General features: G+C 40.3%; 1 protein-coding gene across 5 annotated transcripts in view; it reads left to right on the top strand.

The window, feature by feature from the left end:
• DIS3 (DIS3 exosome endoribonuclease and 3'-5' exoribonuclease) overlaps positions 1-22,393 on the top strand; it is a 61,517-nt gene that overhangs the window by 30,857 nt on the left and 8,267 nt on the right. For all 5 annotated transcript variants that reach the window (XM_085859835.1, XM_085859833.1, XM_085859832.1 and 2 more), the window contains exons 7-15: positions 6,135-6,311; positions 9,619-9,729; positions 9,863-10,000; positions 10,231-10,377; positions 10,488-10,604; positions 14,776-14,877; positions 14,991-15,055; positions 15,405-15,489; positions 19,303-19,430. In XM_085859835.1, coding sequence (XP_085715961.1) covers positions 6,135-6,311; positions 9,619-9,729; positions 9,863-10,000; positions 10,231-10,377; positions 10,488-10,604; positions 14,776-14,877; positions 14,991-15,055; positions 15,405-15,489; positions 19,303-19,430 — 1,070 coding nt within the window. The remainder of the gene's footprint in view (positions 1-6,134; positions 6,312-9,618; positions 9,730-9,862; positions 10,001-10,230; positions 10,378-10,487; positions 10,605-14,775; positions 14,878-14,990; positions 15,056-15,404; positions 15,490-19,302; positions 19,431-22,393) is intronic.

Consider the following 22,393-nt stretch of genomic DNA (forward strand, 5'->3'; position numbering starts at 1 on the left):
TTCAACTATTCTTCAACATAAAGACCGAATCGGTTTAACTGCTTCTGCTGTGGGAAATGTAGCGGGTGCAATAAAGAGTATAAAAGATGCCCAAAAGGGATCTTATAAATTACAAGCAATAAAAGAAATTAAGAAAGGCAAAACTCAGTTGTCCCCCCAAGAACGACAGAAAATAATTCAAATACTTGGGTCAGGGTTTCAAAAGTTTTAACATCTTTTTTCCTAAATAAATACAAGTATGGAAGCAATTGATAGTATCTATGATTTGGATGATATCATTGTCATCTCAAACTCTACTAAAAAAGAAGACTACTTCAAGGTAAATGCCACAACTCGAACAGATTACAAATGGAACAAAAAGTTTTGAAATAAATCATCAACAAACTTATTTGAATCGAGCTGAAAGTTTCTTGTGTAAATTTACATTCACTAAGGCTGCGAATACCACAAACGCTACACTCGTAAATGATTTCTTCTGGAAAATGTTTGATAGTGTTCGTTTGTACATTGGAACACAAGAAGTTGAAGCGGTTGATTATGTCTCTGCTACATCTGAAATGATGAAATTTACACTGTTCATTTAGTGATAGAATGGGAAAGGGAGCTGTCGAAGGTTTTATTCCTGATGTGGCAACGGGAACAAACACAGACCCAGGATATAGTCAAAGGAAAGGAATGCATAATGATGATACAAAAACAGGTAATAGTTTTACTGTGGCAGTTCCTCTTAAAGGTATATTTGGATTTTGTGATCATGATAAATTTCTGTATGGTCTTAAAATTAGATTTCAACTGCAAAGGAATGATAATAAAAATTGATTGCTTTTTGGTGTGGCTAATGCTTCTGATCTGAATAAATTTCTAATTGATGAAATTAGTGAATATACTCCTAATCTTAAAACAGAAGAGATGTTGAATAGAAGACTTAACTCAAAGAAACCACTCAATGTATCATACCTTAAAAGAAGATGCCAACACGTTAAACTGAACCAAACCACTTACACGTGGAATTTGGGTGTTCTGAAAGGAAAGCTACGATATCTGTAGCTCATTAAAAAAAAAACAGATGGTGATACTGCGACTGATAAAAATGATGTGTTGAGTGATAATGCTTAGGTGAAACAACTTCATGTTTCTCCAGATGGAACATTTTATCCACGAGATAGATTGGAAATGAATTGGGGAAAAAAATGATTATGCTGAAGCATACAAGTCTTACCAAAAGGTGTGTGAAAGCAATGGAAATAAAGAACCCATTTTGGATATGACAGCATTTAAAAGTCTGTATACAATCTATGCAATTGACCTGAGTGCTCAAAAGGAAACTATAAAGTCTAATTGAGTGGATACTTCCCTATACATTGAAAGAGGAGAGAGTGAAGAAATTGATACATATTGTTTGCTTTTGGAAGAAACAGAATTCCAGATTAATACAGATAATGGTGTTATGATTAGTCTCACATTTTTTTTGAGAAATAAATGAGTAGTAAAGTGCCAACTGGGGTATATGTGAATGAAATCAATCTTCATAAACTATCATCTTGTATTCAAAATCAAAAGCCTTGTACGATTAACGTTAATACAATTCAGAGAAAAGGAGCAGTAAGAATTGATGTTTTGCTCACAAGAGAACAGGTGAAAATCTTGAACGATATTGGCTAACTTAAAATTAAAATGTCAAAACCAATGTTGAATAAATATTCAATAAGAGAGACGAGTGGAGGATTTCTCCCATTTCTAATTCCTTTGTTTGCTGGTTTAAGTGTGGCTGGAGCATTGACGGGTGGTATTTCAGCAGCGGTGAAAACTGCCAACGAAAGGAAGGCTCAACTCCGGGCTCAAAAAGAATTGGAAAGACATAACAAAGAGTTGGACAAACAAATTAGTGGAAGTGGTGTAATTGTAGATTTTGCTGAAAAACTTGGAAGTCTACCTGATAAAGCGAGATTGGTAGTTGGAGATATGCTTTCTTCTATCACACAAGCAGGCGGAAAATTAACTAAAAGGGGTAATGGATTATATCTTTATAATAAATAAATGAGCATTGATGAGTGGTTTAAATAATTTAGAAAGAATACAACTTCAAATTTAGAACTTGTCAAATATTGTTAAGAAATTAATAATTCATAATGTGGTTATTTGTATGAGAGATGAATTAACAAACGTGTCTAAACATACAAAGAATATTATTATGAACTTCGAAGATAATAATGGGAATGGCTCTCATTGGGTTTGTATTTTTAATAGTCAAGACAAATATTATTTTGATCGTTTTGGTCTTCTACCACCTGTTGAAGTCATAAAATTCTTTCAGAATGGTGTTTATCAAACATTTCAAGTCCAATAATTAAATTCCAAGTAGTGTTGTCAATTATGTCTATACTAGTAGTAATGCCCGGCGTTGCTTGGGCTTTCTTGCAAATTTCCTGAATAGCAGTTAGCGGTTAGGGTTAGGGTTAGCTGTTAGGGTTAGGGTTAGCTGTTAGGGTAGCTAACCCTAACACTAACCCTAACCCTAACAGCTAACAGCTTGGCTTAGCGGAGGTAAACAGTGCCCGGGGCAAAGTGGAAATTTGCGTCCCCCGTAGGCCTTAAACTTGAGTGGATTTGAATGGAAAATCTCATAAGGGATATCGATTTTTCGAATATCGGAAGTGTTCTGGAAAAAATTTATAGCCATTGACCTAAGTTGGACCAAAAGCCATAATCGTACCGAATTTGAATGGAATCCGTTGGAGTTTGTGAAAATGCATCAAACCGAATTTTGAGGGGCCTCTTAAGGAAGACGATAATATCATTAGTATATGTGCCAAATCTTGTTTCATTTCATGCAGTGACAAAAATCTGATGGTGGAACAAAGAAAGGGGCGTGCCGAAATATTAATATAGATGTGTTATTTCAACTCGACAAAAACAATTTTTTTATGACATTATTTTTAATCTAATATAAATGACTTATGTTGGAAAAGATGGTTCTCTCTTTGGTGAATCCCAAGAACTGGATATTGATTTATCAAATTATTACACAAAGGCACAGGCTGAACGACAGAAATATAGTATAGAAAAAAATATTAATATGAAAAATGCTTATAAATTAATAAATTATCCAAGCCCGACTGACGCGAATGATGGTGAGATGAAGTGATTTATCACAATATATATCCTTAAATAAAACGGCACGTTTTGTTAAAGGAGTCGAATTTACAACCACAACACCTGGTTCAACAAACCATACACCTTTTCTTATTCAATTAATTATCTGCTTAGTATTGAATTTTATAAAGAAGGAAGAATAGTTAATATGAGAATAGAGAAATGGAGGTATAATATGTGTGATTTGGGATATAATTGGTCTTTTTCATTCAACCTGGAAGACCTACACGATTTTTATCAGTCTCGTAAAGAAGAATATTATCCTCTTGGTAAGAATCAGGAGATATGTGGAAGCACAATTGGCAAACAACAAATACACGATTTCGGGAATAGGAAATTATATGATGGTGAGGTAATAGTTTATATGACGAAGAAGGAAGGAAATTGGATAATTATACAAAGTCGAGGAATACAAACTGATTTAACTAAAGGAAGATGGGGAGGTATTACGTGTCATCATATTAATCTGTCATATATTTCTAATACATAAATGACAGCAAGAAGGCTTCAAGAAAATTATAATTTTTGCATTCAAGGATATCTACAAGAAAAGGGTGTTCTATTTTACATTCCTTATGAATTGGAACATACACACGGACATATTTTAATTAAGAACTGGCCTTATAATGATGTTAAAAAATCCACAAATAGAGATTTGATTAAAATATTAAATAAAAATGAAGTTCTAAAACTGATGAAATATAAAACTCTTTTAGAAATCATCTATAAATCTTATTGGTTTCCTATTATGAGAAAAATAATTGTGGATTCAAGAGTATCGCAGAATCCAGATGAATTATATGTACGATATTCTATGGGGCGAAAGTGGTTCAAGGATAGTAAGGGATGAGGAAGGAGTTGAAGAAACTGAGACAAGAGAGAAGGAGGAGAGGGAGAAGAGAGAGAAGGAGGAGAGGGAGGAGAGAGACGGTATTACGGTAAAGAGAACAATTACGGTATATAAAGATGATTATATTATGATATTAATAAAATAATAAATATAACATTTACCTCCAGAAGATAGAGTGTCATGTTAGATTCCTCCAGAAGATTAAGTTGTGTGTTTGGTTCATCCAGACAGGAGTTTAAATTGAAAATAATAATAATGAGTCAAAGACACACACACACACACACACACACATACACACATACACACACACACACACACACACACACACACACACACATACACACATACACACATACACACATACACACATACACACATACACACACACACACACACACACACACACACACACACACACACACACACACACACACATTTACACACACACACATATATATATACACACCTATACACACGGAGGCAGAGATAGAGACAAAGACATAAAGACACAGAGAGACAGAGGGATCATTCCTCACCTTTGACTCAACTCATTCAAGGTCAGAGGACGTGAGAGAATTTCTTGCCAGCCAACAAAAATGTCATTCAATTCTCTTCTGAACGATTGAATGTCTTCAAGGAAGTCATTCATTTTTAACCACTCACCGTGTAATTCAAATAACTCATGTTCCAGATCAGTTATCAACGATCTGCTTATTCGGGACAACCTGTTAGAAAAAGACACTAATTATTGGTTGTATAGTGATTTAACTCTGTATAAAACAACAAATAATGAATTGGGTTAAGGATCTCACCTGTCATCTTGTGAAAACGATTGATCTGCAAGGTTGTAGTAATAATCTGAACGCTCCATATTCGAAATAAAACGCACTCGGCACACAAGTTGGTTTAAATCGGCAACTTGATGACGTCGATGAAATGTGAAAACAATGGGTTTTCAGGGTGTGTCCCACATAGGAAATGACTTCGGAATTTATTTGGCATGGTTCGGGCGAGGCAGCTTGGCTGACTCCAGACTGACTCATTTTAACATGAAAATGAAACGGCTTGTTTTGAATGATTTTGAGAAAACTTACATTTACAAAAGTCTGAAATTTGAGAAATTTGAGAAAACTTACATTTGAGAAAACTTACTTACAAAAAAAAGCTGTTTTTGCTTGCTTTTAGCTAAACTTTGTTCTGTTAGTGTTCTGATTATTTAAAATATAACCATGAGAGACATGGGCACAGAATACTTCGTCATTGTCACAGCACATCTGTGCTCTTAATGACACTTCCCCATTTTACAGAACCAAAGAAGGGATAGTGAACTTCCCTTTCTTTCGTGCTTGAAGAGATAAAGTGAATATACTCGATGGAAATGAATGTTAATAGAAAATTATTTATTATTAATAGACAAAATTATTCTTCGCCCTACGTTGAGTTCCAAGACATCCACCGGCAACATCAAGGATGGTAGCCTTGAAGGCACTCCACAACTCTTCAGGATTCCCCAAAGCACCTCGTCCCCCAAATCCCAACTCAGCCTGTTCGCAAACTCCTGAGCTGTCCTCTCATCCTTGAGCTTGCCAACATCCAGCCTAGGCTGGGATGACACCATTCTCCTGGATTTAAGCTGCAACTTCAGAGTTGCTACACCAAGCATGTAGTTGGTATTGGGGAACTGAGCACTCCGGTAGACCCTGCAGTTCTGGATCATCCTGCAGGGGCAATCATCGAGCACATGGTCAATCTCCTTTGCCACATCACCAGCGTTGGAATACCAAGACCAGCGATGAGCCTGTGGGCGCTGAAACCATGTACCAGCCACTCAACTCCACGCCTTCTTGCAATATCAAGGAACTTAGTGCTATTCTTGTTCACAGTTCTAGACCCATGGGGACCAACACATGCCTCAAAACCATCCCTGTCAGTGCCAGTCAATGCATTGAAATCCCCCAAGATTTAACAATGATGAAAACATATGGTTGGGTTTTCAAAAGCATCTGATTTTAAATGTATGGGGGTAGAGGGAGGTTTTCGTCTTGGCTCTTTGTTCTTCTAAGATCTGTATAAAAGGAAGAAATATTGACTTGCTATTGTCACAATACAAACTTTCCTATCTTTGGAGCAGGTGCTTCTGAAAGGGCTCAAACATCTCAACCGTGCTGTGCATGATGACCTTGTTGCTGTGGAGCTACTACCAAAAGAAAAATGGGCAGCCCCTTCCAGCCTTTTGTTACAAGATGATGTGGCTGCAACTGCTGATGGCGTGGAGGCTGAGACTCTCGATCCTGAATCTGATGAGCAGGTATTTTTTTAATCAAACTCTGCCATGGTCTGCGGACCATCTTATTTTTCTTTGTGAATATATTTGTTTTTCTTTCATTGAATTTTGACATTACAGCTCTTGTACAGGCTTTCTGATGGGTAATCACATTTATTATTTTATCTTTTTATGCACATTTATTTTATTACCCTTTCCAGAGGAGAGAGAGGGTATTGCATTTGGGTCTGTATGTCTACACAGAATGCACTAATGTAGGCCACAAACGACATGTAGTCGTAGCCAAAAGCACACGTTCTCTCTTTTTTTCCATCCGAGTATGTCTATAAAATATGTACAATTTCAATGTGAGTACGTCTATAAAATACGTACTATAAAACCACACAAAACTACAACTGCACTTGGTCAAGCGCATACCTCCGCTAGGCTGAACAGTTTATATTTTGTATCCCACTGATGGGCTGGATCTGGATCTGGATCTGAACCTACAAAATTTAATCTGCTTGTTCTCGTCACCTAACCAACTTATCCATCCAGTTTCATCCGAATCCGTCCACAAGTGTTTGAGATATCCTGCTATACCAGTTTATCGTTCTTGGCCCGATCTCTCAATGGTGAAGAATCATTGAAATAATTCTTGGATCCAGATCTGGATCTTCACCAAAATTGAATTAATTCTTCCTTTTCGCACACCAAACCTGTCCACGAAGCTTCATCTGAATCTGTCCCAAAATTTTTGAGATATACTGTTCACAAACAAACAGATGGGTAAAAACATCACTTCCTCCCACCATTGGTGGCAGAGCCAACAAGTCCGGGTGAGGTTCTGCAATATTTGATTGCTCGTTCTCGTTTAACTTTCTATCACTTTTTATGGGAGGGAGCGGGATATTGTAATCATCCAGTTTGTTACTTGGCGAAATCTTCGATTTTTGTCAAGTATGTTGGTCTGTTCCATTTGTTGGTTTGTCTGTTTGTCCGGTCGTAGACAGCCTAAACGGCAGGACCAGTCGTTCTTAAATTTTTACACATGATAGGCAATCCACCTGAGACGGTCCGCGTCCAAACCCCGTCTTAATCGGACTAAACGTCACGACGTGACGTCAAACAACGTGAAAACACATTTGTGGACATAACTCAGTGACCGGAAGTCGTAGCGACTTCCGGTTGACGCCAAATTAAACTTCATTCAAATATCTAAATGATTACTGAATGCATCTTATTACAAATTACGCATAGTTTTCGCAAGCGTATGACGTCAAAGTTTTGCCTATTGACGTCATTTTAAAAATATATTTACGCTCGTGTGCAGCCGAAACTACTGAAGCAATCGTTCTCAAATTTTAACACGTGATAGCCAATCTTGCTGAAATAGTCTGAGATCAAATCACGTCATAATCGCATTTAACGTCACGACGTTACGTCAAAAAAGGTGAAAACAAGCTTTTGAACATAACTCAGTAACCGGAAGTCGAGGCGACTTCCTGTTGACGCCAAAACAAACTTCAATGGAATATCTAAATGTTTTAAAATGCATGTTAGTACAAATTATGCACAGTTTTCGCAAGCGTATGAAGTCAAAGTTTTTAGCTATTGGCGTGATTTAAAAATAATTCTATTCGTTCTACAGGTCACAATTCTTAACCGATTTGGATGAAATTTTAACAGCTGATAGAAATCCACAGTGCAAAAAGATCTGTGACTTTTGGTGATGTTCAACATCAGGATCTGGATTCTGCATCACTTTATATTATCACCCATTATAAACCAATGGGGAATTTTGTGAATTACACATGGCTATTTCTCAAACAGTTTTGCACTTATTATATTGAAACTTTTACTGTCTATTTATGCATGTAATATTAACATGTGTACAAAGTTTGATCGAAATTGACCCAAGGTCAAGATCAGGGTCACCCAAAACATGAAAAACACACATATAAAATACATATTTTTATTTTAAAACATATTTCAAACCTGATAACGGGATCGTAAAGCTGGTTGAAAAGCAATGTTCTTATACTAGGTATTTTCAAATATTTTCTACGATCTGAATGAAGGCAACAAGCACCGATGATAAGTTGTTGAATGTCACATGGTGGCTTCAAATGAGTTGTGAAAATTTTCAATCTGCTGCCGTTACCATGACAACGCGCGCCTGATAATTGTTATTTGTGACGTCTCGTCATTTTATTAATGTACGAACAAATAAACACCACACATTCCATGACATTACAGCTTGGACCACCACACGGAAAGGTCAACTAATTCGCCAAGTGTCGTGCTAAGCACAATTTTTCATTTGTCTGTTTGTTTGTCTGTCTGTTAGCAACTTTACAGCAAAACTGGTTTAGCAAACACTATCAAACTTAATCCACAGGTGGGCAATGAACCTTGGACGACCCCATTAACTTTTGGGTCCAATTGGATCAAAGGTCAAGGTCACGAAAAGGTCAAAATCGTTTTTCGCTCATAACTTCGTCAAAAATGATCCGATTTACTACAAACTAAGCTTATAGTGAACCTTATTCTATTTGTGACTTAAAATCCGAACAATCCTATTGTGAAAAATTCATATTTGTGAAGATTGGGATTAAGGATGTATCAAATTTAAATTTGATCCCCAAAATAACTTTATGCCTTAAATGTGTGGGATTTGTTGTGCCTGGCACCACTTGTTAAAGTTGCTTTCGTCAGTTTATTTATCTAATCTTCTGTCACTGTTTTTTTATTTTTCCTCCCAGTCCCAGTCCCCTTGACTGTTGACCCCTGAACCCTGACCCTCCTGTAAAAATCAGTCATTCTCACTTCTGCATGCCCCCTGAGCACTGGCCTTGCTCTGACTTGACCATCTCTGACCTACCCACAGTCTTTATAAACCCTCAACCTTGTCCCTTCTTTCTCTTTTCCTCAAACGAATGATTAACACCCAAAACGTCAGCTTCCCCTTTCTTCCCACAGTCGGTGATTAGCATATCTCCAAGAACGGTTCTTTTTTTTGTTTCAATATGTAATGTATATATATATATATATATATATATATATATATATATATATATATATATATATATATATATATATATATATATATCTTCTTCTTTTGGCTGGTCCTGTTCGGGGTCGCCACAGCGGATCATCCGTATGATCCGCATAGTGAATTGGCACATGTTTTACGCCGGATGCCCTTCCTGACGCAACCCTGGTCGCCTCTTACGGCACAGGGATAATATATATATATATATATATATATATATATATATATATATATATATATATATATATATATATATATATATATATATATTCCTTCATCAGATTGTGTGGGCCACAGGGGATTGCAGCATCAACGACAGTGCGAAGGCCAACGGGTCGTGTTGTGGGAATCATCAAGAGAAACTGGCGTCCTTACTGTGGCATGCTCATCCCCTCCCAAATCAAAGAGGTGTGCAAGAAATGTTCCTATTTTTTTACCTTCTCCGCTGTTTTTATTTATTTATTGAGGATTGGAGAGTAAGTGTTCTTCCTTCCCACTTGCACGAGCCCCTTGCATTATGTTCATACTTTCTCGTTTCCAGGCAGTCAGACACCTGTTCCACCCAGCAGATCGTCGGATCCCACGGGTGAGGGTGGAAAGCAGGCAGGCACACATCCTGCAGGGCCAGCGTATCATCATCTCCATTGACGGATGGCCTCGTTCCTCGCGCTACCCTAATGTGTGTTTATGTGACCATGTGGTCGAGCCTCTCGCTACTTTGTACCTATATGTCTTGGTGTATGATTGTATTTGTCATTCTGCTTAAAGATATGTGGAAAGGAGATTATTGGCTTTATGAGCATCAGGTGAGTTGCTGTAGAAGTTGATGACTGCTAAGAAGTGGTTTATGAAAAACAACACATAGGCATGGTCTCTGGTGCATACTGATATTTTGACTGATCCACACAGGGCCATTTTGTGCGTAGCCTGGGCACAGCAGGGGACAGGGACACAGAAAGTGAGGTTCTGCTTCTAGAACATGATGTCGCTCACCTGCCATTCTCACAGGCGACGCTAGCCTGCCTGCCCAGCTCCTCTTGGCAGGTCACCTCTGAGGTGTGATTTTTGAACAAAGGTCTTTGTACTTCGGGTCGGTGTTGTCGAATGAGTCGCTAAGTCTTTTCTCACTCGTGACTTGTGTATAACCCTTTGTGTTGGGCCTGCAGGATGTTTGTGACCGCGCAGACTTGCGTGAACTGCAAGTTTGCAGCATTGATCCTCCAGGCTGCACAGACATCGATGATGCACTGCACCTGCGAGAACTTACTGGTGGAAATATGGAGGTGAGTAGGTATTGCTTGAGTTTATTTAAAACCTCACATAAAGTCAGTGTTGAGTCGTTTAAATAGTTCGTGTTTACATCTGAGCACTTGCATTGTGAAGCTGTTATTCCTGGTTGAAATCTCATTGTTGTGTAGTATTTTTTTTCACATTTATGATCTTGGTTTCATGAAGGAGCTTGTACACACACCACACATGCAGGACAAGAACAATAGGAGGCATCGGTGTTCTTTTTACATTAATTATAAGGGCGCTGATAGACAATGTACGAATAAACACTGGTGTTTGGATTTTAACTTGGGATTCCACCCAAATGAACTTTGTGCTCTGTGGGGAATGTCAAGCAGACTAGTTCTCCCCATTTTCCTCACCGTTGCTGATTTTATCCATTGTGTACTAATGTTCTTGAGATTCACATAAAAATGATTTGGTAGCTCATAATGTCTCTTGTGCATATAAAATACGTACAAACTCCTCCACAAACCATAGATACTGTCAAAACAACTGTAAACCAGCCTATTTTGATCCAATGCAGGGTTAAGGTCCCCCTCAACCGACATTAAGGGGTGTTTTGCATACTTGACACACTTGCCAAGTGCAGGTTGGCAGGAGCAAAAGTGGCCAAGGGAATCGATCGGCGAGCGGAGAAAGAAACAAGTCTTGAACCACTCCACAAAACAGCCAGCTTTTGAACATTACAGATTGTAATTTTTCATGTACTATACTCAACACAAGCAGTTTCTTGGCTGGAGTTACAATCCTGGACAGGGCACCACTCTGACGCAGGAAGTCAGGGCAGGAGTTTGTCATTTGTTCAGGGTGCTGGCGATAGCTCGCCTACTCTTCGCGAAGGACACCGGAGGATCTTTAACACCCAACAACTGATGCTGGCAGAAAGGACGCCCAGTTTTGGCTTTGGAATCGCTTGTGGTGCTAGTCAAAAAACTTTTAAACTCTGAAATAATCGATCTATAGCACTATACGTGTATACGTTTGAACACAACCCGTGACTATACCCTCTAAAGATGGGCGACCCATGTGAACCAAGTCAGTTTAGGAATGGCTTTGAGGTGTTATTCGACATCAAATGAGTTTGCTCACGTTATCGCGGGATTCATGGGGGTGACCAAGACTGCCATTGCACAAGGAAGCAATGGTCGTCACTGTGTCATTTCTAGGGCACTGACAATGTAGGGTCAGACTGAGCCGTTCACAGAGTGACCTCATTCAGAAGGTTGTCCGTGGGACACAATACAAACCCTGTGCAGATGATCATATCAGATCATATCAGCCTTGCCAAAAGGAATGACTTTCCAATGGCACGAGCTCTCCAGAGTGACGTGCAAAGAGCAATCGATCGACTATCAAATTTCAACTGAGACAGTTATGCACAGACTTCATATCAGCGGTCAGTTGCTGTAGAAAGGATCGCATTCCCTTGACTGTTGACTAGTGGTATAAAGTCCAAAACACCACTTCTCCACGTGATTTGCTGATCGTGCCATGAAGCAGTGTGATCTGTTTGATGGGACAACTTGATGATACGGGCTGGCATTGAAGTTGATAAAAGAACGGATTTGTCTTCATTCAGCAGGGTGCTATAATTGGTGTCAGCCGCAGGGATAAGATCATTACGCCTGTATCCATGAGGCCTAACAGTGAAAACTGAACTTATTTTTGGGGATACCAATGTCCAGCCACATAATTGCACTTTTAGGACATTGCACAACATCACTCGCATGAATCGCTGTGCTGAAGATCCTCAGTCATAAGTTTGATTGAACATGCTTGGCACATCCTATGGAAGCATGTTTTTAGTCGACCATTGTGCACACAGTCTGTTGATCAATTGGAAATTGCCCTGCTTAAAGAATGGTGCAACATTCCACAGCGAGAGATGGAATGTCTCATTTGGTCTGCTATTGAGGGGTCACATCGGTGTTAACAATCCTCATCAAAGACATTTCTGCCAATGTATTGTGACGTCCACGGGACTTGAACAGTCCCGCCAACGTAGAATGAGCCGAAACGATGGAGGCGGTTTATTTATTTATAACCCAAACATGGCGGTTCTAATCGCTCTACCGCAAACGGGACGAGGAAGGTGGCACGAGTCACTTTTCACTGAGTTGATGATGTTTATTTGTTTTTATTATTAACCAGAAATAACAAGACTCGGCAAGAAGAGGGATCCGGGGCGATTCGACGGGATGGTGTGGGATCGGGCGTGGGGAAAACGCAGACGATTCCAATGAATATACAGATCTCAAACCCTCTAAGGCTCCAAGTACACACACACACACACACACACACACACACACACACACACACACACACACACACACACACACACACACACACACACACACACAAAACGTAGCTATTTCTGGTGGTCAGGCTGGACCATGGTGTGGACGCAACTGTCCCTGGATTGGCGTCGGACGAGCTGGCCTTGCTCTCGTTAGGGGGGCAGGAGAAACCGTGGTGCTGTCGACCTCCTGGTCTTGGCCCAAGTCCGCTCACAGCCGCCAGGGAACCAGTTCTGGCGCCAAATTGCGAGCAGGAGAGGGAGGCAGGTCCGCCCGCCGTTCGACCCCGTACTCCGAGTCAGCAGAACCCCAGAGCCAACCAAAGTGAGGCACGAGGCTCAGCAAGGCTCCAAGACACGATGAAGAACATGATCGAATCAGCACAACAACAAGCACGCTCTCCGCGCAACAGCTTCCACACCAAAAAAACACGATCTTTTTGTCCCGATCTTCTTCCTCTTCCTTTTCGACCCCGAACAGAACGTTTTTATCCTCCCATCCTCGTCACTTCCAATCGAGCCGTTGATTGGCCCACCGCCGTCGCCTTCCGCCAATCGTGATCACAGGGCGGAGCCATCCGCAGCACTGTCCTGTGACGTCACGGCCAGCCTCCAGGGACTACTAAAAGGGGTTTACGCAGACACACTTACCCTATCCCGTGTCCCTATCTAATTACGTGACAATTATCATTTCCCCCTTGAAGAAATGGACATTTACTAGACAACTTATCACCACTGAATTGCTACTTATTACATCAAGATCCTGGTACACTCGAACAGCATGGCATACCTAATTAAACATCCTAATTACCCTTTGAATGCATACCCCCCCCCCCTCAAACGTAACAGTATGTTTGTGATCATTGGTGGACTGGAATTGTTGCAAATTTACCAGTCATTTCAAACAGCCATGCTGGTGGACCTCACCAACTTAACTCTGACTTCCTCTGACAGCATAGAGCAATGTGCTCATCCCCTTTAACCGGAATACAAACAAGATTGAACGTACCACAAAAATAATATGAGAGAGTTAATAGAACACCTTACCCCATGCAGTCTTGAGAAAAAGGACATGGGAAGGTTGTTTTTAAGGTTGCAACTTGGTTGCAACTTTTTTAAGGAAGGTTGCAACTGACTTGCTTTGCGATTCCTCGCACAAAATCTATATTTCCTCTGAGCTACGATTTTTGTCTGAATCTGAATCTTGATGTTCCCCAACGTGAGAGAGCAAGTGGAAAATGTGATTGGTCGAGATGGCTTGATATTTTGTCCAAGTTCTGCTAAACGGAAGGGTTTTGAAAGTGCCAAGAAGGTGTTTTGTGTTCTGCAGTATTCAAATATGTAATTAAATTTAAATAAAACAGGGGGTTTTAAAGGATGTGGCGGGGAAAAAATAGAATTCCAAACTTTACCGTCATTTATGTACCATCTTTTACACGTTATATTTAGTTTTTCTTGCCTGTTGTTTGTGTCATTTCTGACATCCTTATTTACATCTCAGCTGTCTGGTGTGGATTTGATTCTCTGCCTGGCCATAAACTGTTAGGTTGGTGTTTCATAGTCATGAAGTTGCATCGTTCCATCGATGGACGTTAAACTTGCATGAGTTGGTGGACATTAAAAATCCCACAGTGTTTGTGAGTATTTGTGGACATCCTTACCAAATTCTGAAAATTCCTGCTTTCAGCAGTACAGCTATGCTCTCAAGCAGTGATGCTACGAGCATCCATGTGCTGCAATTGAGAAGAAGCAGAAGAAGAAGAAGAGGAAGCAAAAAGGCAAATGTGTTGATATCAGTTTTGGGATTTATCAGGCAATGATAGAAGATCATAAGTCCCGAAACAATACGATACTTGCTTCTCCAGGTCGGAGTCCACATCGCTGACGTTTCTCACTTCATCCGCCCCAACACAAGTTTGGACAAGGAGGCAGCGGAACGTGGTACAACAGTTTATCTTTGTGAAAAGGTAATATTGGTCTCGGGCTTGGTTCCTTGTATTTTGTAGGGTCAGCAACTCGGATATTGATCTTAACAACCGACAGACCACTGATTGGAAACTGTTTTGTCATTTCTGTTTAGAGAATCGACATGGTTCCTCCACTGCTGAGTTCAGATTTGTGTTCTCTACGCTGTAATGTTGACAGGTAATCACAGAATTTGGAATCGCAGGTGGTCGGATGTGAAATGGTACAGGATGACCAGCTTTAAATTCCTGTGTACTTGCCGTTAAAGTCACTATCAGCACATTAATTGGCCGCATTGCCTACTGATTACCTCGATCTCTGCTCTGCTGTATAACTCTTGGCTTGGCAGCCGTTTGTACATTTTTTTTGAAACATTTAACTAAGCTAACTAGTTTTAATAATATGAATGAATGTTGATTAGTTCAAGTACAGGTCAAAACTGTCACATTGCTTAAATGTTTGCGACCGATTTCTAACCTTACAGTTTTCCTGTTCCATAACCTTTGGGCCTTTTTTTTTTGTTAACCAGGCTGGCATTTTCCTGCATCTGGGAGGTGAATAAAGAGGCAGAGATTATTTCCACCAAATTCACCAAAAGTATTATCAATTCCAAGGTAAGATGGTTTCCTGTGACACTGCGGTCCAATGTTATCGGTGATGCAGTCGACTTTGGAAAGCTTGTCTGAAAAGAAGTCAGAGTGCCAAAATACAGCCGAGACATCTGTGTGGCATTCAGGAAGTTCTACAAACGAGATGATCACAATAATCCAGGAGATGGCAAAAAGTATAGAGAGATTTATCGATAAAAATGTTTTTGTTTTTACATTTTCTTGCTAATTATCTGGACAAATATGTATATTGGAATAAAAAAATTATTATTTTTATATTATTTGTAGAACACACCTCGTAATGTAACCTGTGAGAGCAGCACAATTGCAAAAATGTGACTTTTAAAAAGATATCGAGTACAAAACAAAATGTATATGTCAGGGTCCCCACACTACCGGGAAAAGTAGAGTAATCCTGGGAATTTAAGATGTGTTTTCCCGGTCGGGAAAACAGGTGAAAATGGCTAAAACACCGATAAAGTCGGGAAATTTCCAGGGTTTTTGACACTTGATGTAACAACATTGGGAAGCATTTGGAAGGCTTTCGGAGAGGTCCGGGAGCGGTCCATTTTGTTACGGTGGATGATGTTTCCGGTCAAAAGGTGGCATTTACTGATTTCCTCGCGGTCTCACAATTCGAACAACCATCGTCGACCGATTTATTTGCGGTGATCAATTTTGCAGTGAGTTTGTGTATTAAATATCGTTTTCATTAAATTTCATCCAAACTCTTTGATTCGTGTTTAATTGTCGATTTGTTTGTGCAGTCAGTATTATGTGTCGAGTACGAGTCTGACTGACAAAGAAAACGTCCGTCATGTTTCCCAATATCCCATATTCCTTATTTATTATTGTAAATAAATTATTATTAAGCCAAAGTTTAAGTGCACGTCTTTTCTCCCCACGTCCCATGCTTGCATCGCCATGTCACCAGTTTATAGATTGCCTCCTTTTAAATTAAACATTTGGCTCATCCTCTGCCTTCCTACTTTGGTGGAGAGGTTGGCATTAGCTGATTGCTGACGCGACGATGTATTTTAAGCGCCACATAATCATGTTATCGTGGTTGTTTTAACTGCACACGGGAGTATCGGCGGTCACGTGGGTGAGGTGAGGTGAGAAATAACTATGGATGGGGGATGAATAAGAATTCTAATTGTTTCCCATTATCATTTCTTACCCCGAGGTCTCAAGGTCTCTGTTGTGTAGACCGACCAAGTTTCAACATTGTGTTGGAAGATATGTGCAGCATTGATTTGACGTTTCGTTGAGTATTATTTTTGTCTAAACTTGGTAAACTTTCATAGCTGAGTTATATTTATGCAGATCTTAACACTTTATTTCATGTCGCCATTTTTAATAATACACACTTCGCCTTCTAATATTTTAAATAATATATGCCTTTGGGATGTAATATGAAATTTCATTATGAAACAGATACTGTATGTTGTAATTTTCTTTTTTTCTCAATAATAACTACATTGTCAGAGCAAGTCTTATCATCAGTACAACAAAATAGCTTTTGCAAAACTGATGGTAATAACTTATTCACTGTATTTTCTGTAGAAAAATGAAAATTTGACCTTGACAATAACCTGCAATTCTTTCATAAGAAATGTGTGGTTACCCTGACATGCATGTCTGAAAAACAGTGGCTGACAAAAGTATTCACCCCCTTCAAAGTTTTCACATTTTGATGCCACCTGGGCTTATTTCATAATGCTTTTAAATCAAACTTAATATGTGGAGTCTTCATAAACTACTGCAAGGTGATAAAGATAAAATAAAATTAGATGAAATGTGAATCAGTTTCATTAACAGAGAAAATCAGATGATTCTCAGTTGCATTAGGTTTTCAAATCCTTTTCCTAATTCACCCTCAATCACTTCAGGAGCAAATTATTTGTTTCAAATGTTACAAAATAAGTGTAATATGTTTCACCTGTATGTAATTAGTGGTTTGAATTAAAAATTATGCTTCTACACTTATCTCAGGAGTTTTAAAGTTCAACTCACTTGGTCAATCAACAAGGCAAACATGAAGACCAAGGAGCTTTCCAAAGAATTCAGACATAAAGTGGTGGAGAAGCACCGTTCAGGAGAAGGTTATAAGAAGATTTCAAAGTCACTCATTATCCCTTTGAGTACAGTGAAATCCATCACTGAAGAGGAAGACGTATCATACCACCCAGACTCTACCCAGATCGGGTCACCCATCCAAATTCAGCATCCGGACAAGCAGGGCACTGGTTCAGGATGTCACTGTAAATCCAGCAATGACTGAAAGATCTGCAAGGCTCTATGTCCGAGATGGGGGTCAGTGTTAATCAACAATATCCCGTTCCCTTCACAAAGCTGGCCTCCATGGACAGGTGGCAAGATAGGAGCCATTACTGAAAAAGACATCTAAAAGCTTGTATGGAGTTTGCGAAAAATCATCTTCATGATACTGCAGGCACGTGGAGAAACGTTTTGTGGTCAGACCAGAAACACATTGAACTTTTTGGTTTAAATTCATAGCATTACGTCTGGTGCAAGCTGAACATTACACATCACCCAGTCAACGCCATCCCTACTGTCAAGCATGGTGGTGGCAGCATCATGTTATGGGGCTGTTTTTCATCAGTAGGGTCTGGCAAGCTTGTCAGGATGGAAGTGACAATGTATGGTGCAAAGTACAAGAGAATCCTTGATGAAAACCTGCTTGAGTCAGCCATGAATCTGAAACTGGGTATGAGATTCACATTTCAGCACGACAATGATCCGAAGCACAAAGCTAAAACCACATTGGAGTAGCTGAATACGAAGAAAATAAATGTTCTTGAGTGGCCCAGTCAAAGTCCTGACTTGAACCAAATTTAACATTTATGGTGAGGAAGATCCCCATCAAACTTGGTGGAGCAATTTTCACGTGAAGAATGGGCAAATATTTCACCATGTCACTGTACAAAGCTGGTAGAGACCTACCCACAAAGACTCATAGCAGTCATTGCTGCAAAAGGTGCTTCCACCAAGTACTGATCGAAGGGGCTGAATACTTTTACAACCAGTGAATTTTGACTTGTACATGTTTTTTGTTGTTGTTGTTGTTGTTGCAAGTATTTCTGACCTCCATCAAGGGTAACAGTGTTTTGGTTTGATCTTTTCACTTCTGAATAAGGAAGTGAATTTGGAAAAATTGTTTCGACATAATTTGTAATTCATCTAACATGGTATTATTGGTCGGGGGTGAATACTTTTGCAGGCCACTGTATATTAAAGAATCCCCAAACTGTGTACAATTCATTCACTGTGTACAAGCACGAAGGCTGCATCGTTGCTGGGAGTGTGGCTGTGCTGCTGATGCAGTGTCCCCTGTAGGTTTGAGCTATAATTTGGAATTTGTTCAGGTCGGTAGCTCGTCTAATCTTTGCGAAGGACACTGTGGGATCTTTGTAATACCCACCAACTAATGCCGGCAGCCGGGACGCCCAGTTTAACGTCTATCCGAGGGACGGCACACGCAGATGGATCACCCTGCCTGTGAAACACCAAGATGACGGTATATAGCTCGGCCGAGAGTGGAACGCAGTCCAGATGGCTTGGAGGTGTGTGTTCCTCCAGGCCATTCTGCCAGCTGCTGTATATAGTGAAGCAACGACCGTGCCCCATTACAGCCATTGCTGCACAAACTGTGACCACCAAGTGTTGACTGCCACATGAACCCATTGTTTATTTCCTTACTATATTGTGGTACAGTTATAACATGTTGATAGAGTTATTATTGTTGCTGAATTTAATTTATGCTGCTCACCTAAGAGTTGAGTGACTCTTCTACAGGCGTCCCTGTCGTATGCAGAAGCCCAGCTCATTCTGGATGACCCAAATAGGCAAGATGCTCTCGCCACCAGCCTACGTCACCTCAACCAACTTGCTCAAGTTCTCAGGGAAAAGCGTCTACGTAATGGGTAAGCATACACGTGACACCAGCACAGTTGGTTCCTCCTTGTATCACCTCCTCATTTTATATCTTTCCTTTCATACTTAACACAAGGGTCTTTCCAAAAGCTTGTTGAACTTTTGATCATTGAACACAATGCTGCCATCCACAAAGAGGAATACCGGCGGAAATGAAAATGGTACTATTCACTAAACCACATTTCAGGGGTATGAGGATGCCACTGAGGTATGCGTACTTACTTTGAGCTGTCTAGCCTGGGTTTGAATCCTGACCCAGCTATAAACTGTCATCCTGGTGTTTTGCAGGCAGGGCAAGACATCAATGTGTGTGCCATGCTTTGGCTGGATGTTAAATTTGGCGTACCATCTTCCAGCATTAGTTGGTGGCTTTTAAAGTTATTGCGCTGTCCTTCCTGAAGAGTTTGCGAGCTATTGCCGGCACCCTAAAATATATTAAATAAATAAAATTACTGCTTTAACCTGCAGGGGGAACTGCATCAGCAGCATAGTCACGCTCCCACCAATGATGCAACCAACAGGCTGCATACAAAATGATGATCCCACATTTCCACCAAATCATGAGCCGTTCACAGTCTCATCCCCATATCCTCCCAATGGTTCCTTCATCTTTGGAGGCAAAGAACTAACATCAAGACACCAGGTATGGACACTAAGGAGGGGTCTGGTGAAACCTCTCAACCCCACTTCTGCAGTAAGGACTTTGTATCATTTTGGTGATGAGGCACTCTGTTGTCTTGGAGGGAAATTTGGCAATCCCGCAGGATTTTGCGGTGCTTCCGATGTGGAGCAGTGAACACCTCCCCCCCCCACCCCCACCTTCCGCATGACCTTCGCATCATACTTCCTGTTCAGTCTGATCCTTTGGTACAAAATTATAATACGGTCGAGTATAATATAAGACTACAATGGGTGAATAATCACTGATGTGCATCACCTCCAATACTCCTGAGCTGCAAGAATGTCTTTCTCAGTGACTAGTGACCACTGTTCATCACATTGCCTCCTTAATTGTGGATCAAGCAAGTGCAACTGTCTTTCGTTCACCATCAGGTTGTACTCCAGGAACGTTTTACCCTGACGTTGCTAACCCTATCGATGAGTCGGGTGAATGGCGAGCTGATCATGATTTCTAACCCTAACAGCCCGATGGTGGACAGAGTTTATTTTTTCACCCCTTTTTGTCTGTCTGTCTATTTGTCTGTGAGTAGGATATCTCAAGAAGTTAAGGACGCATTTGGCCGAAACTTAGTGCACAGGTTGGCTGTGTGACAAGTACGAATTGATTAGATTTTGATGAAGATCTGGATACGGAGACTATAATTTTTTTTAAGCGATTCATCACCATTGAGAGATAGTGCCAAAAAACGATATATGGCACGATATCTAAAAAAAAAGTTATGGATGGATTTTGATGAAACTTGGTGGATTATTTGGGTCCGTGACAAGACCAGGCCGAGTCGATTTTGGTTAAGGGCCATCGGTGGGATAGAACACGTAAACTGTTCATCCTGGCTGAGGTATGCGCTCGACCGAGGCCCGTTGGAGTGAGATTATATATTCCCCAGTTTTTTTTATCAGTATGCGGAACTTGCCTGCAGGTGTTGAAATGCCAGCCTCCTGTACAATCCCCGTGCAAATAACGTTCCACTGTGTAATGAATGACATCGACCTTCTGAATGGTTAATCAGTTGCAGTGGTCGGTCAGCCTTTCACGCATGGCATCTTCATGACGAGTCTGGATGCGATTCACCCACCACCATGTAGGTCCGCACGAAGGACAATGAATGGTTCCTCGAAGCCTCCATCGTGGTTTGATGAATGTCCTGTGGATATTTTCCCAGCACAACGTGCAGCATGATATTTCCATGTTTAAATGCACATCCATACTTGGAAAAACCCATTTGCAGCACTCTTTGGTCTATTGTTTAGCTACAATTGGCAGCAGCACCTGTACATTACTGATACCAAGAGAAGTGGTATTGTTACTTCGCTCCATGACATTTGAGAATCCATGGGCGGTTCAGTATGGTAAAGGTCAAATGTAAAATTTTTGAAATGGCCCTTGTGCATGTTTTTTAGGTCATCTCAGTAGAGATGACCTAATAAAGCCAGTCTCGAAGTCTGTCCGTACGTCCATACGCCCGTCAGTCTGTCCACAATCAAACCGAGTGGAGACAAATAACCAGTAGTGGAATGGATAGAGGTCGATGAGACATGCACAACGGTATAACTTTCAAGGTCGTCCAAGGTCAAGGTCACGAGGCTGTCAAAGTTGCGAAAATCGTCGATTTCAAATCGTATCTCCTCCCTCATTTATCAAGAGAGATCAAATGTTATTCATGATTCAGATACTATGGACTATTATCTAGATTCTAGAACAACACGGGCCATTTTTTTTTTAATTTGCTCTCGTTCCGATTTTGTAGTCCTTCAAACTTCGCTCTGACGACCTTCTGACACTATGTTTGGAGAGTCGTATCTTGGCCACAGAGTACAGTAGCAGCCATAAATGGTATCGCTTGAGAGAGAACAACATGGTCTATCATGATCACACAGCAGCACGTCCATGTTACCTACCACGTATCACGTAACTTGGCAAGTACCGCGCCTGGTGTTGTCGGAGTCACTGATTTCAAATCGTCGTGGAACCCCAGGTATCACATAAATTAGCATTAAAGCGCGCCTGCTGTTGTCAGGATCACTTGTTCAGAAAAGTGTCTCCTTCATCATTTATTTGAAGTGACCAACTGTTCTGGCGATCTGCATTCTACGACCAGATCCACGAGCCATGGAATCGATTATAGATGCCCCTAATTTGATTTTGCTTCTGTCGACCTCTGGCAGAGATGACCGGCATTCCCGCTCGGGGGAATTTTTTTATTTTATTTTTATTTTTATTTAATCCAAACATGAATTTTTGTGGCTTCACTGTTCAAAAATTGTTCGTTAT

The sequence above is a fragment of the Eptatretus burgeri genome, chromosome 16, assembly GCF_056783735.1.
Source record: "Eptatretus burgeri isolate ZD-2024b chromosome 16, Ebu_testis_v1, whole genome shotgun sequence".
In the NCBI taxonomy this organism is placed as follows: Eukaryota; Metazoa; Chordata; class Myxini; order Myxiniformes; family Myxinidae; genus Eptatretus; species Eptatretus burgeri.